This window comes from Ursus arctos, unplaced genomic scaffold (assembly GCF_023065955.2).
Source record: "Ursus arctos isolate Adak ecotype North America unplaced genomic scaffold, UrsArc2.0 scaffold_12, whole genome shotgun sequence".
In the NCBI taxonomy this organism is placed as follows: domain Eukaryota; kingdom Metazoa; phylum Chordata; class Mammalia; order Carnivora; family Ursidae; genus Ursus; species Ursus arctos.
In genome coordinates this window covers 65,486,002-65,502,889 of record NW_026622786.1, presented here as the reverse complement: position 1 = coordinate 65,502,889, position 16,888 = coordinate 65,486,002, and the positions used below count along the sequence as shown (strand labels likewise).

The window sequence follows — 16,888 nt, the reverse complement described above, 5'->3', positions numbered from 1 at the left end:
TGCTGTATTTCACAAATAGCAAGGATGCCACGGTGACTGGAAAAGATTGAATGGAGTCAGAGAAATGCTAGGGAGTCACAGCAGGGAGGGCCTTCTAAAAGCTTGGAACTAGATGGGGAACCATTACAGGGTTTGGAGAAGTGATATGATTTACCTTATGTATATATTTTAAAGTCTCTCTGTTTTTTAGAAAAGGAGACTGAAGGGTAGAAAAGTTGCATGGGTGGAGGGTGAGCGGCCAGTTAAGATACCACTGCAATAATCTGGACAATAGATTATAGTGGCTTGGTCTAGGGTTAGTTGTGGAGGTAGCAAGAAGTAGATTTAGAATATACTTTGAAGGTAAAACCAAGAGAATTTGCTTATGAGTTGGACAGAGAAATGAAAGACAAGTCAAAGATGACTCCAAGGTTTCTGGCCTGAAAAAAATGGAATGAAATTGCCATTTAATGAGTTGAGGAAGACTATGAGAGGAGCAGGTTTGGGGGAGGGTAGGAATCAGGAGTTCAGTTTTGACTATGTATATTTTATTTTTTAAAAGGTTTTATTTATTTATTTGATAGAGAGAGAGAGAAAGCACACAAGCAGGGGGAGGGGCAGAAGGAGAGGGAGAAGCAGGCTCCCTACTGAGCAGGGAGCCCGACTCGGGGCTCAATCCTAGGTCCCTGGGATCATGACCTGAGCCAAAGGCAGACACTTAACAACTGAGCCACCCAGGAGTCCCTGGTTTTGACTATGTTTAATTTGAAATGCCAATTATGCCAACTAGACATAAGGTGGAGGTGTTAAATAGCCAGTTGTGTGTACAAACATCTAAGAGTTCAGGGAGAGCCTGGGCTGAAGATACATACTTTTGGAGTTGTAACTGTATATATGACATTTAAAGCCACAAGACTGAATGAGATCACCTAGCTAATGAGGGTAGTAAGGGAAGAGATCAGAGGACTGATATTTCTTGAGTACCTACAAGGTGCTGGGCAATGTGAATTTATAAAATATGAAATAATATATGGGTAATCTTACTTTGATGATAGCCATGATGACCATGTCATTACCTTGCACAACAAATCTACATGAAATAAAGCCAAGCTCCCTTGCCTGGTAGTCTAGATTTTACACAGTTTCCATTCCTAGAACTTTACAAGTCCCATTTTCAACTAATCTAGTCTGCACTCCACTATTTAGCCATGCCTTGTGCTTTCTAATATTAGCTTCTTTCTTCAAGCTGTCCTGGCTACTGGAGAATGTTCTCCCCTTATCAGCCCAACAAAAATCCTATCCATCTCAAAGTTCTGTTCATCTGTTACTCCTGTACAAAGCCTTTCTTGATCACCCAGGTCAGCAGGGATCTTCATCAACTTTGACTTCTATTGCTGTTCTTGTCTGAGTACTCTTAGAACCCACTGCATGAACTGCATTATGTGGATTATTTTGTGTATGAGAAGCCAGGATACTCTCAAAGGCAAGGACCATGCCTTATTCTTTGGCACTTGGCAAGTGCCTCAAAAAATAAAAAGTTTGTTGGTAAACAGAGTGTGAAATACAAGTAAGTGTATACTTTACCTACATTTGGCTGTGACTCTGTAATAGGAATTACGAAGACAATATGAAGAAATCAGAGAAGATGAAATCTTTGCAAGTGTATAAAACTGAGCTTCATTTACTCATTTAAAGTACTTTTCTAGATGATAAACTACCTCACTAATTTATTCCTTTCTTGAATAAATCAGGAGGCATGATGGCATAGGGATTAGGAGCACAGACCCCAGAGTCACACACTTAGGTCTGTATCTGGTTCTGATATTTACCATGACATTGGGCAAGTTACTTAACCTCTTTTGGGCCTGAGTTTCCCCATCTCAGTGAGGACAGGATGAATATTTACCTCAGAATAGTTTTTGTTTGTTTTCTTTATTTAAATTCAATTCTTTTCTTTATTTAAATTCAATTTAGTTAACATATAGTATATTATTAGTTTCAGGGGTAGAATTTAGTGATTCATCAGTTGCATGTAACACCCAGTGCTCATTGCATCAAGTGCCCTCCTGCATGCCCATCACCCAGTTACCCCATTATCCTCCACCTCCCCTCCAACAATCCTTAGTTTGTTTCCTAGAGTTGAGTCTCTTATGGTTTGCCTCCCTATTTTCATCTTATTTTTCCTTCCCTTCCCCTACGTTTTTAGGATTAAGTGAGATAATGCATATAGGGCACTGAGAATAGTGCCTAGTATAGTAAACGCTCAATAAATATTATTAGTAAAAATTTTTATTCTGAACATTTGGCTATTGGATAGTCTCATGATCATCGCCACTTTTCATATTTGGACAGTGTCACACAGTTCGCAAAACACTTTTATACACATTGCCTTATTTATTGCTTCTAATTTATAGAGAAGAAAACAGATTTAGAGAGGGGGTGTGCCTTGTTCAAGGTTGCCCAGCTAACCTTTCTGATTCCCAGTCCAATGTTCCTTCCTCTATATCACTGCCTTCCCTCTATTTCATCTCCTCAATCATTTCAACAGAGACACTTAAAAACTGAGTTTTCAGATTGATTCAGTGTATAAGGCATTGTTAAGGCATAGGATGCTTCACTTCATTACTAAGACTTCTAATTTAGAAAAGTATACATTTCTTAAAACAAATAACCTGAAGAAATATAAATCACCCTTGCTAGAGAGAGTATGTTTTCCCCTTTAATTAAACTGCTAATATACCAGACTAGAGTTTCATGTAAGACCTGTTTAAGAAGAAGCTCTTTTAAAGCTTTTGTTACCTAGTTTCTTTTATTGTAAATATTATGTAAACAGTTTATCAGATGACTTCGACTTATAAACTCAAGCATCCTGTGGTCAAAATACTCCAGAAACATCTTCCCTTACAACATCACTTTTGAAAATAAAGCAGCTGAGAGGCTTGGGCTCTAGTCCTCCATGGTCATCAACTGCATGTATGCTCTCAAGCAAGCCATGTCACCTCAGGCCCTCACTTTCTCCATTTGTTGACTGACACGAATACTGCCTGCCTTGCTACCTCCCCAAGCTGAGAAGAAAAGGACTGAGATAACTCTGTGAATGCATTTGCACTTGAGTACGATCTCTTGGTTTCTTTCAGTCAAGCAGTTTTGTGTGGCTTAATGGCAAGATGCATGTAGTGGGGAAGTAATGGGAGGGAGGGAGAAGAACTGAGCAGGAAGAGGAGATGGTATGATTGTGTATGCTTTGGTAAAGAGTTTGTACTGTGGGCCATGAGAACCCTGGCGGCTTTTAAGCAGGAAGGAGATAATATATCATCAAATCTATGTTTCAAAAAAATAACTCAAGAGTCAGTGGGGGGACTGATGGGAGGTGTGAAGACAAGACCGGAGTGAAGGGGGAAAAAAACCAAGGTTTAATCCAGCTAGGAAGATTTGAGCAGTGGGGCCAGGGGGGAAGGAGAGGAAAAGAACAGACTTGAGAGAAGTTTAGAAGCAGACTGATATTGTGACTGACTAGATATTAGCTGTGTTCCATTCTACAATCATTGTTCTTATTCTCTATATCTTGATCATTTAGGGATATTGGAAAACCTCAAATAATTAAATATGGTGATATTAAAATACCTGGAAGGAATGGAGCGAGCTCAGCAGTGGTAACTTTAACATGTATCTCACTGATTAGATGCTTCATCTTGCTTTATCTTGAAAACAAAGCTTTTAAGATATAGGTAGTTCAATGGCATTAAAGTTTTTCCTTCTGTTTTTCTTTCTTTCTTTTTTTAAATCAGACAGTCTAAAATAAATTGAAAATCAATCCCACTGCAATATTAGAGGCATTAACATATGAAAGTCACTGAAATACAGAATATTTTAAAAATTGGTGCTTGGAGCAGCAATTTATTGCATTTACTATGTGGATTCTAATGTTGATTTTCTAGTTTTATTGTTCTATTGCTCTGACTTTAAAGTGGAGCTCTGTAATCTATTAGCAGAGTTTTAAAAGGAGCCAGTGATCTTAAAAAGCAATGGCCATTAAAAAAACTTGGGTTTTAGTGTTGGCTCTGCTATTTATCATGTGACATAAGTAAAGTGTATCATTTTATCATGCTTTGATTCTTCCATTTGTAAAATGACAACATTGGCCTTGATACCTCTGAGATTCCTTTCAAATATATCAATAATTCCAATGACATTATTTTGTCTGGTTTAGAACATTTTGGGTTTTTTTTTTAACATAAGTATCCATCATTGCTCTAAAGAAAGAATTCACTGCTACCATGCTTTCATTAGCTATAAGCCTTCCCCACCTCTTCTGTCTCTCTCCACTTAAGATAATTATAGCAGATACTGTTCACTATGTGGTAGGGACATAGTAGTTTACATTCACTTATTTAATTCTTTTTTTTTTTTTTAAGATTTTATTCATTTATTTGACAGAGAGAAAGACCGCCAGAGAAAGAGAGGGAACACAAGCAGGGGGAGTGGGAGAGAAAGAAGCAGGCTCCCAGCACAGCAGGGAGCCTGATGCGGGGCTCGATCCCAGAACCCTGGGATCACGCCCTGAGCCGAAGGCAGACGCTTAATGACTGAGCCACCCAGGCACCCCTCACTTATTTAATTCTTAACCACAACTCTCTGAGCTAGATATTATTATTTTTCTTTTAAAGAAAGAAAGGTGAAGAAATAAACATTCAGCATGGCAAGTAAGTTGTCCAATGTCATACAACGGGTATCTGATGGAGTGGGATTCAGATACAGGTCTAATTACAACCAAAACTTTTATTTTTAACTATGCTATTCTGTTTCCACTCACCTAATATCTCACCGTGCAAGGCTCGGGTCAAATTCATTTCCCTTATAATGCCTACCCTTATCAGGCTGAAATTACCTGTCCTTCCAACTATGGGTATAATTTATAATGCAATTTGTTTTAATTGTGTTTTCACTAGAATGTGAACTCTTCGAGGTCAGTAACAATTTCTTTTATTTCTGTATCATTGGTGTCTGGTACGGAGGTTGGCAGAATGACTGCTCAGCAAATGTTTTGCCGTACGGAAGAAAAAATATATGAACGCAGTGCAAATTAAACTACTTATATTTCCTTATGGTGGCAAATTGGATATCCTTGTGTTATCAATAAAGTCAAACACCATCCAACAGTAGTTTGTGGATACAGACTGGAAGTTTTACAAGGTTAAGAATTATGTCATTTTTCTCAGCATTGTGTTCCCAGTGCTAAGCTTAGTGCTTAATGTAATAAAGGCAGATGGGTGACAGAGGAAGGAACCCACATCCTCTAAATCTGTAAGGCTTTCCCCCCAGTTAATTTAAACAAACATCTACTGAGGGCCTTTCACTCTGTGAAATACCCTGCTAGAAACTTGTTTATACATTTCCTTTAAACATAAAGGGAGAAAGAAAAAATGATAAGCTATCGTTATGGAGGGGGAAAAAACTAGAAAGCAGGAGAAAAATACAAATACATTCATTACTTTTAGAATACAAAATGTCTGATATTGTATTTTGGAACACATGCATGTTTGTCTGCTTGGGGGTTCACATCTATAGGTCTGGAGGAAGAAATATTCTCGGGGGAAGAATGAGGGCTGTGTGATTACGTAAGTGACAAGGCACACGGGGCACTCACTAGTCCTGAAGATAATCTGCCATTACCATCCTCCTTCCCCAGTGCTCCCCAGTAATGTTATAAACAGAAGACCACACTTTCCAGTTGCAGGTGGAGCTTCTTTGAGTGATGTGGATAGGAGTAGGCAAAAGAAGGAAAACAGAGGAGGCAGGAAGGGGAAAGAGTTGTGGGATAAAAAGATAAGGATGAGGGAAGAGTGGAAAGAAGGGAAGAGAATAAAAAGGATAAAATGGGATTGCCAAGAAGGGGAGGGGTGGGAAAGAAGGCGAGAAAAGGGAAAAGAAAGGTTGGGGGATACTGACAATCTCATACTGACTGAGTGGCACTGGGCCAGTGCCCCACAGTCCAAAGGGGAACCGGGAAGCTGGCAGGGTCCCCTTACTCTGACTCCAAGGCAGGGGGAGTAGTAGTAGGGGTTAGGATCATTGTTCAACTTTAGCACTCTACTACTTCAATACCGACTACCTCTCAATGCCCAAGTAAGCAAATGGGCCACTGGTGTTCACATGGCTCTAACACATCCTAGAGGTATAGCTTAACGGCCAAACAATTGGTAACTGTTATTAGCAAAACAGACAGCAAAACAACAACAAGAACAACAACAACAACAGCAGCAAAAACCAAGTAACTCTATGTTCCCAGCACCTTGACAATCAGCTTTTCTGAGGAAGGCCTGTGTCTGCTGCTATTTTGGTTGTCCCACAGTGCTTGGTTCAGTGGTATACCCACCAGACATTTAGTAAATAGTTGGACAGCTGGGAAATCTTAACATGAAGTATTGTTTTGATTGGAGGGTGGGGGTGCAGAAGAACATTTACCAGGTCCTGTGGTGAGAAATCAGTCTCTGCTTTGTGAAGAAAAGGCTGAAGACACAATAAGACTCCCAGAGTTAAGTCTTATGTTATTTGTTATTAAAGAGGCGAGGTCTTAAGATGTGCTTTTTAACAGTCTTTAGTTTGGTTGTAATTTAAGATGACTTTTACAAATTAGATCCTAATCCTTGCAGACACAGATGGCTGTTACAGAATAGCCTTGCAAAAACACTAGTCATTTGACTTGAAAGAGCATTCAGACAAGGATGAAGGGCCATTAACTCTCACCCTACCCCTGGCTCTAGGAGGTCTAAGGAGTCCTGGGTGGGCTTTCTGGGTTTAGGTCTCGGTCTGGAATCTGGGTGGGCCTAGGGCTTCTGTTCACATTTGGAACAGCTTCTCTAGGTCACTCTGGAATCAGAGATTTAGGTCAGACTGGAGATCATTACCATTTGACAACAGTAACTAAATGCTTATGTGTGAGGTACCATGCTGGGAACTTCAGGGGAGGTAGACATGAACATATGGACAGCCTTTGTAAAAAATTATAGAACGCAACACAAGATATTCATTCCCTCCTTAGAAAATACTTTCTTATATTGGGCCAAAACTGCCTCCTATAACTTTCAAATCATCGGTCCCAGTTCTGTCCTTGGAGCCTCACAAAGTAAGATCCCTCTTTTTTATGGCAGGTCTTGAAGTAGCTGAAGACAACAATCAAGTCTCCCATGGCCTTTCCATCGCTAGAGGAAATGTTCCTCAAATGATATGATTCCCTGTTCCCTCATCTTTGTACCAGCCCTGCTCTAGACATGCTCTTTTTTGTTCAGGCCTCAGCATCGAGTCTAAGGACTCTTTGAGGGCAAGTTTATCAAACTTGCCCTCACAGTTAGGACCGTTAAGTTATCCTCTCATTGGGATTATACCTCCAAAAAAGCAGCTATCATTTTGTTAGCAGCCACAACACAATAATGTATATTCGGCTCAGTTCAACCATAACCTTTGATAGAGCGTGGTCTCTCCATCCCAAATCTGAGTAATTAATTCTCTAAATCTAATGTGGGAATCTCTTTCTCTTTCTATCTCTGAATATTTCTGTAAAATTCTTATAGGTCCATTTTTGTCTATTGTTTTAGTATTTTAAGGTTTTCTTGAATCTTATTTTTCATAATCCATAAATCTGATAAAGTCTTCATGTAAGTTCCAATAAGCATGGTGAGTAATAAAGGCTTAAATATAGAACCTCTTGGTTCCCTCTAGGGAGCGGGTAATCACTTAGTCAACACTTTTTGGATACCATCATTTAATCAGCAATGAAACTACCTAACTATAGATTTACATCTTTCTACTTTGCCCCAGGATACTATTAGAGACTATCAAATACCTTGCTGAAATACAGAAACACAGGGAATACAGGTCATCCTCCGTGACTTCCCAGGATAGTAAGAACTATCAAATCACAAAACACTCTTGGTTTAGCATGACTTAGTGAACCTATAATCATTGACCCTGGTTGAATTGTTAAGCTGTTAAGCACACAATTCTCAGATCTATTCTGAGGTATATCGAGATGAGATCTTGGGAAAGCCTACACGGATGCTGGAATAGGGGAAATAGCTAGGAAGGAAGAAAGACCTAGTACCTAATTTCTTCTATAGGCTCCTAGGCACAAGTCTGTTGGCCGGTGAAGATATACCTTCTCCGAAGGCTGAGGAAAGAACGGTGCGCAGAACAAACTACTCCTAGGTGTGTGGTCTTGTAGTAGGCTGTACCAGGGGATTTCTCTTGGACTATTTTGTCCAGCCCTAATGATGGGATATCTCCCACTGGACACGTTTCCTAAAATAGGCATGTGAACTTACATCTCTCCTAGGAAAGGTACTCAGTAACTTGAACTCGTCCCATGGAAATCCTTTGGAAGCTACAAAATCAAAGACAATCTGGAGCTTATTGCTGGCCAGGAACCGCCGCTCAAGGAACTCGCCACTGGGGGTCCGGATCCGCAGTTTGCTCACTGGTTCGGCATTTTCTTCCTTTGGCTCTGGAGGCAGGGCCTGCTCTAAGGAGAGCCGGATGGCCTAAAGAAAGCAAAAACCAGGTGTCAAAGTGTGTGATAGATAGGATTGTGGGGAGTGGGGCAGGAAGAGCCTAGAAGAAAGCTGCTGCTTTGTATAAACTCATCAAAAAGTTACTGTCTATTTATTAACCAAGCCTGATGCTTGACAATAGAATCATGTTTTTCATTTTCTTAATATTAGTCTAATAAGCAATTAATTAAAATAAGTCCCACCTTGATGACATGTATTATTAAATTGATAGGTAATCACATAGAAAAGAAATATAATTTAATTGTTTTTTACTGAAGGGCTCAGGTGTTTGTGATTGAGGAAAGAGGTATCAAGTACCTAATTGCTTCCTTTCTAGGGTATGAATTAAGGCTATTAGAAACATTTACAAAAGACACATGTAAATAATATATTTGAAAACATACATTTCCCAAGTCAAAATAACTAAAGAGTTTGTAGAATACTAGATATTATGTTAACATCAAAAGGGAGTGGAAAGATTCACTTGGGGTGATGAAAACTTTGGAAATAGTGGTGATGGCTGCATGGCATTATGAATATAATTAATGCCATTGAAATGTACACTTAAAAATGGTTACAAAGGCAAATTTCTGTTACATATATTTTGCCAAAATAAAAAGAAAGTGGAATGGAATGGAAAGAAATGAAAATATCAGGTTTATTGGAGGTAGGAGACCACAGTCCTAGTTCCAGCCTTGTCACTAACTTGCTGTGGGACTTGGCCAAGTCCAGATTTCTGGACCTAGAGATGGCCCAAACTCTTCATTTTACAGGTAAAAATACAGATTCAAACAGGTGGAGTAGACTGTTGAGAGATCTCATGGCTAGAGCTTGGCTTGAACCTAGGTTTCCTGGTTCTCAACCTATAATATTGCATTGTTTCACATTCATGATACATTCCATTGGATACTCCACTGGAAGTTAGATGGTTTCTGATGTAGGAATATATGGCAGAAATTCACAAAAATCTTTTTGTTTCTAGTACTCCAGGAGGCTCCTTAGGTAAGTAAGTCTGGTATCAGCATGCTCCATCTCATAGTTATATTCTTGCCTGGTTACTTTGACATTTTCATGTTCCCAATTTATCATCAATAGAAAAACAAAATACTCCCTCAATTGATCTACAACTATTTTTAAAAATTAATTTATTTATTTGAGAAAGAGAGAGCAAACGAGCACGAGCAGGGGTAGGATCAGAGGGAGAGGAACAAGCAAACTCTGTGCTGAGCACGGAGCTGGACATGGGGCCTGATCCCACGACCCTAAGATCACGACCTGAACCAAAATCAAGAGTCGGAGGCTTAAATGTCCGAGCTACCCAGGCACCCCAACCTACAATGGTTTCACTTATTTGTGGAACATAAGGAATAGCATGGGAGGACATTAGGAAAAGGAATGGCAGAGTGAAGGGCAAATCAGAGAGGGAAATGAACCATGAGAGACTATGGACCTCAGGAAACAAATGGAGGGTTATGGGGGAGGTGGAGGGATGGGTTAGTCCAGTGATGGGTATTAAGGAGGGCATGTATTGCATACATTGTATGCAAACAATGAATCATGGAACACTACATCAAAAACTAACGATGTTCTGTATGGTGACTAACATAACATAATAAAAATAAATAAATAAATAAATAAATAAATAAATAAATATTTTAATTAAAAAAAAAAGAAATTGAGACCAAGAAATGATGACATAAGAAATATAATCCAAAAATCAGAATAATAGGAAGTTAAACCAATTACTTTTGCCTTTTCTTTCTTTCTCTTTTTTTTTTCATCCTTTCTTTTTTGGATAGCATGAGTAGAAATTTATCTAATACTGGCATTCTGGTCATCAATGAGTTTCAGATGAATATTTTCCAATATTAAGCTATTTTAGTAACACTGTCATATATTAATAACCCAATGAATAGATGAACCTGTGTTTATCAAAATTAAATTCCAGTTGTACTATGTCTATTATAGCATTCTCTGTACTGTACATAGTTATTTGTTTAATGTCTGGCTTTCCCACTAGCTTGCAACCTCCGTAAGAGTGTGGAAACATGCCTTACTTCTTATTCCAAGAGTAACGCGTAGCACAAAATAGATGCTCAATATGTATTTGGTAAGACAAGGAATAAACTAACATGTTGACTGAAATAATATGCAAAAATGTTTAGTATGGTGATAAGCACACAGCAGGTGCTAAATAAATGATAAAAGAATTTGAGTCTCATGGGCTCTACCCCTAGTAACCAAGAACTGATCTTTCCTTGGTCTGAGGTCTGACTTCCTCCAGCATCAACTTTCAGATTAATTTTCTATACACATGTCCCTTAAGGGCTAACCAAGAGTTGCTTGTAGGGATAAACAACCTCTGTAGATTAGAGTTGTACACATTTTCTAAACTATTAGGTGGTATCATTTGACTATTTTTTTAAAACTTATTTATTTTAGAGAGAGAGAGTGAGTGCACAAATGAGAGGGGCAGAAGGCAAGGGAGAGAGAATCTCAAGCCGACCCCACGCTCAGCGCAGAGCCAGGCACAGGGCTTGATCTCCTGACCCTGAGATCATGACCTGAGGTGAAACCAAGAGTCGGATGTTTAACTGACTGTGCCAACTGAGCAGGCACCCCCTCATTTGAGTATTTCTAACAATGTGGTTCTTTAAAACTATGTCTTTGATGGCCAACAGACATATGAAAAGATGTTTATCATCACTTATCAGGGAATTACAAATCAAAATTACAATGAGATATTACTTCACATCTGTCAAAATGGCTAATATCAACAACACAAGAAACAACAGGTGTTGGTGAGGATGTGGAAAAAAAGGAAGCCTCTTGCACTGTTGGGTGGGAATGTAAACTGGTGCAGCCACTCTGGAAAACAGTATGGCTGTTCCTCAAAAAGTTAAAAATAGAATTACCCCACAATCCAGCAACTGCACGGTTGGGTATTTACCCAAAGAATACAAAAACACTAATTCAAAGGAATACATGCACCCCTATGTTGATTTATTTATTTTAAAGATTTTATTTATTTATTTGACAGAGAGTGAGAGCACAAGCAGGGGGAGCAGCAGGCAGAGGGAGAGGGAGAATCAGGCTTCCTGCTGAGCAGAGAGCCTGACGTGGGGCTCAATCCCAGGACCTTAGGATCACGACCTGAGCCCAAGGCAGATGCTTAACTGATGGAGCCACCCAGGCACCCCACCCCCTGTATGTTTATACAGCAGCATTATTTACAAGAGCCAAGATATGGAAGCAGCCCAAGTATCCATCAATTGATGAATGGATAAAGAAGAGGTGGTATATACAATGGAATATTACTCAGCCATAGAAAAGAACGAAATCTTGCCATTTGCAACAACATGGATGGAGTTACAGAGTATAAGGCTAAGTGAAATAAGTCAGTCAGAGAAAGACAAATACTATACGATTTCACACATATGTGGCGTTTAAGAAACACAACAAATGAGCAAAGGGGAAAAATGAGAGAGAAAGAGACAAACCAAGAAACAGACTTGTAATTATATAGAACACACTGATGGTTACCAGAGGGGAGGTGGGCAGGGGGATGGGTGAAACAGGTGATGGAGAATAAAGAATGAACTTGTCATGATGAGCACTAGGTGATGTATGGAATTGTTGAATCACTATATTGTACACCTGAAACTAATATAACACTGTATGTTAACTGGAATTAAAATAAAAACTTAAAAAAACCTATGTCTTTGAGATTAAAAAATATTTTCCTGATTATAAAAATAATGTATATAATCATTGCAAAAATAAATGATAAGTGATCAAGAGGTCGCCACTGCTATCATTTGAGTGTTTACACCCATTAATTTTTTAAACCATTTTTAAGTGTACAATTTAGTGGCATGAAGTACATTCACAATGTTGTGTTACCATCACCATCACTTATTTCTAAAACTTTTTCATCAACACACTCTCCATCAATTTTTTGTGCACATTTTTGTATAAGTATATATATATATATATATATTTTTTTTTTTTAAAGATTTTATTTATTTATGCGACAGAGATAGAGACAGCCAGCGAGAGAGGGAACACAGGCAGGGGGAGTGGGAGAGGAAGAAGCAGGCTCATAGCGGAGGAGCCTGATGTGGGGCTCGATCCCATAACGCCGGGATCACGCCCTGAGCCGAAGGCAGACGCTTAACCGCTGTGCCACCCAGGCGCCCCCATAAGTATATATATTTTAAACTTTTTTTTTTTACAAAACTTGAATCATTGTTATATTGTATATTGCCCAAAGTCATGTATTTTGTCATTGTTTTAAAGTTTTTATTGAAATACAACACGCATATGAAAAGGTGCATTGTATGGAGATAGTGAGCTATAGTGTACAACTTGATAAATTTTCAGAAGTGAACATACCTATATTAGTGGCACACTGATCAAGCATCTCAGAAGTCCTTTTGTGCCCTTCCTAAAAATTATCTTCCTTAATCACTATCCTGACTGCTTTTTTTTTTTTTTAAAAGATTTTATTTATTTATTTGACAGAGATAGAGACAGCCAGCGAGAGAGGGAACACAAGCAGGGGGAGTGGGAGAGGAAGAAGCAGGCTCACAGCGGAGGAGCCTGATGTGGGGCTCGATCCCAGAACGCCGGGATCATGCCCTGAGCCGAAGGCAGACGCTTAACCGCTGTGCCACCCAGGCGCCCCATATCCTGACTTCTAACACTGCAGTTTTAAAAGACTTTAATAATTAAATGTGATGTATGGCTAAGAAATAGGCTTTGGGTATGACAGACAGAGGTTCAAATCTTGGCTATTAGGCATATGACAGTCTTCACGAATTTAAATTACCCCATATAAGAAATAGGGCTGATAATACCTTCCTCAAAAAGGTTTTTGTATAAAATGCAGTAACGTTTATAAAACACTTAGCAAATCATGACACATGGCCAGCACTCACTAAGGCCCTAGCATGGAACCTTATGAGGTAATACTGTGCTCAACAGATGACAGTTGTTGGTGTTGTTATCATTATCGTTATTATAATCCCTCTGCACCTACTTTAAATCAGAACTTAATGTGATATTTCCTGGTTTCTCCTCCTGTTCTCCCTTTAATCCACCTGTCTGCTTGCTTTCTATTTTGACATTTCCCTGCACAGTATAACAACAGATGCTACATTATTGTCTGAACTCAACCAATTATACTACAGAAGAATAAACAACAGTAGCTCATTACCCCACTCATTGTGCAGACAATATCTGCTTCCTCAATGCACCCAGTCTCTAGGGCTTTTCCCCAGAATGAAAACAGACCTCAGATATCCCACCAGTGGTCCCAATGTGGAAAACAATGAAGAGATATTAGGTAAGTTGGCAACCTTGGGATCTGAATACCCAAGTTTTACTGGCAAAAAAGAACAAACATACATCAGTAGCTCGGTTTCAAATATACTGGCAAAAAACAAAGGACTCATATAAGTAAACATTGTTATAAAACAATGACATAAAGGACACCTACACTTGAATAGCAGTCATAGTATAAACGCCATTGTTAAACTTCAATTTGGTTTGCTCAACAAATATAATTTTTTATTTGCATTATTTTAGGTTTGTAACAAAGCAAGGAAACCTAGTATAAGTTGGAAATAAAAACTGACCTTGGACTTTTTGTTTTACTAAAAAATATGAATACTCAAAACATTCACATCTGAGGGTGAGAAATGGGACTTCTTTGAAGTGAAAGTAAAGATAGACACCCAGAAAATACAGTTTCTACACAATTACATTTTTTTTAAACAGGAAAAATAATATATACTCACCCCTATCTCTTACAATAAAAATCAAGGACTGACTTAATTTATACACATACATATACAAGTACATAAATACACGCATGCACATATTATCTTCTAGGCTTCTATGAGTACCCACCAAGTAACAGTTTATAGCTGGCTGAAGCAGAGTTTGAAATAGGCTAAAGCTAATAGTTATTAATTCCACGAATTCTTACTGAGCACCTCCTACGTGCTAGGCATTGTTCTAAATGATAGGAAAATATCAGTGAACAAAATAGTTAAAAAAAATTCTGCTTACATGGAGGCTGTATTTTTGTAGGGCGGAAGAAAGACAACAAATACACACATAGGAAAATGTATAGTTTATCACAAAGTGATGAGTACTATGAAAAGAGTGTGGGGAAGCTGGTAGAAAGGAGGGCGGGGTACAACTTTAAACTCCGTAAACCTTGGGGCGCCTGGGTGGCTCAGTTGGTTAAGCCTCCAACACTTGGTTTTAGCTCAGGTCATGATCTCATGGGTGGTAAGACTGAGCCCCTCGACCGATGAGCCGTGCACTGAGCCCCACACTCAGTGGGGAGTCTGCTTGAGATTCTCTCCCTCTGCCCCTTCCCCCAAGTGCACATGCTTTCCCTCTCTCTCTCTCAAATAAAGAAATCATTAAAAACTCACAAAAAACAAACTAGCAACTCTGTAAACCTCAATAAGCAAAAACTGTAGGCCAGTGAGTAAAAGCCTAAAAGAGAGAGGGAGTCACATGGACATTTAGATCAGAGAGAAGTATTACAGGCAGAAGTGACAGTAACTGCCAAGCCCCGGTGTCTGGCTTGATTGAGGAATAGCAAGACAGCCAATGTGGCTGGAGCAGAAAGATCAGGAGAAGATGGGGATGGAGCTGGTTAGAGAGGAATCAAAGGAGAGGGGTGAGTAAATCATACATGGCTTTGAGCACCCCATAGAATGATTTTTTCCCCATTTTAAAATTGAGATATAATTTATATACAGTAAAACCCATCCCTCTAAATGTATAATTCTGTGAGTTTTGATAAATGCATATATTTACATAACCATCATCATCAATAAAGATAAAGAACAGTTCTATCACTGTCCACCCACCGCTGTCCCCTGCCCCCGCGTCCCGCGCGCGCACACGCGCACACACACGATACCCTCATTCCTAGCCCTTGGCAACTTCCAATCAGTTTTCTGTCCCGTTTCACCTTTTCTAGAATGTTATATAAATATAGTCATAAATATCATATAAATGGCTTCCTTCATTTAGTGTAATGTATCTGAAACTCATCCATGTTGTAGACTGAATCAGTAGTTCATTCTTTTTTTTTTTTTAAAGATTTTATTTATTCGACAGAGATAGAGACAGCCAGCGAGAGAGGGAGGGAGAGTGGGAGAGGAAGAAGCAGGCTCATAGCGGAGGAGCCTGATGTGGGGCTTGATCCCATAACGCCGGGATCACGCCCTGAGCCGAAGGCAGACGCTTAACCGCTGTGCCACCCAGGCGCCCCAGTTCATTCTTATTTATTGCTAAGTGGTATTCCATTGTATAGATATACCAGTTTGATAACCCCTTCTCCAGTTGGGGGATACTTGAGTTGTTTCCAGTTTTTGGTGACTACAAATAAAGCAACCAAAGGGTGCCTGAATGGCTCAGTCGATTAAATGTCTGCCTTCAGTTCAGGTCATGATCCCAGGGTTCTGGGATAGAGGCCCGCATCAGGCTCCCTGCTTGGCAGGGAGCCTGCTTCTCCCTCTCCCAATTCCCCTGCTTGTGCTCTCTGTCAAATTAAAAAAAAAAAAAAATCTTAAAAAAAAAGTGGCTATACACATTTATGCACAGATTTTTGTGTGAACATAAATTTTACTGTTAACTTTCATTTCACCCGTGTAAATACCTAGGAGTCTGACTGCTGGGTCATATTGTATGTACATGTTTAACTTTAAAACAAAGTGCCAAATTATTTTCCAAAATGGATGTACCATCATTAATGACTGTCATCATTAATATATAAGAGTTCCAGTTGTTCTTCATCTTTGCCAGTAGTTTTTTCTTTCAAAAAGCCATCTAATTGGTGTGTACCTATTGTGGGTTTTTTTAATAATAATTTTTTATTATGTTATGTTAGTTACCATACAGTACATTCCTAGTTTTTGATGTAACGTTCCACGATTCATTACTTGCGTATGACACCCAGTGCACCATGCAATACGTGCCCTCCTTACTACCCATTACCGGCCTATCCCAATCCCCCACCCCCCTCCCCTCTGAAGCCCTCAGTTTGTTTCTCAGAGTCCATAGTCTCTTGTGGTTCATTCCCCCTTCTGTTTACCCCCCCTTCCTTCTACCCTTTCTTCTCCTACCGATCTTCCTAGTTCTTATGTTCCATAAATGAGTGAAACCACATAATTGTCTTTCTCTGCTTGACTTATTTTGCTTAGCATTATCTCCTCCAGTCCCATCCATGTTGCTGCAAATGTTGTGAAATCATTCCTTTTGATGGCTGAGTAATATTCCATTGTATATATGGACCACATCTTCTTAATCCAGTCATCTGTTGAAGGGCATCTTGG

The 16,888-nt window shown here is 39.2% G+C and overlaps 1 protein-coding gene across 5 annotated transcripts in view; it reads right to left on the bottom strand.

Annotated features, from left to right (window-relative positions):
- Positions 1-16,888, bottom strand: part of FAF1 (Fas associated factor 1) — a 486,729-nt gene that overhangs the window by 33,333 nt on the left and 436,508 nt on the right. For all 5 annotated transcript variants that reach the window (XM_048220345.2, XM_048220346.2, XM_057310649.1 and 2 more), the window contains one exon: positions 8,301-8,516. In XM_048220345.2, the coding sequence (XP_048076302.1) occupies positions 8,301-8,516 (216 nt within the window). The remainder of the gene's footprint in view (positions 1-8,300; positions 8,517-16,888) is intronic.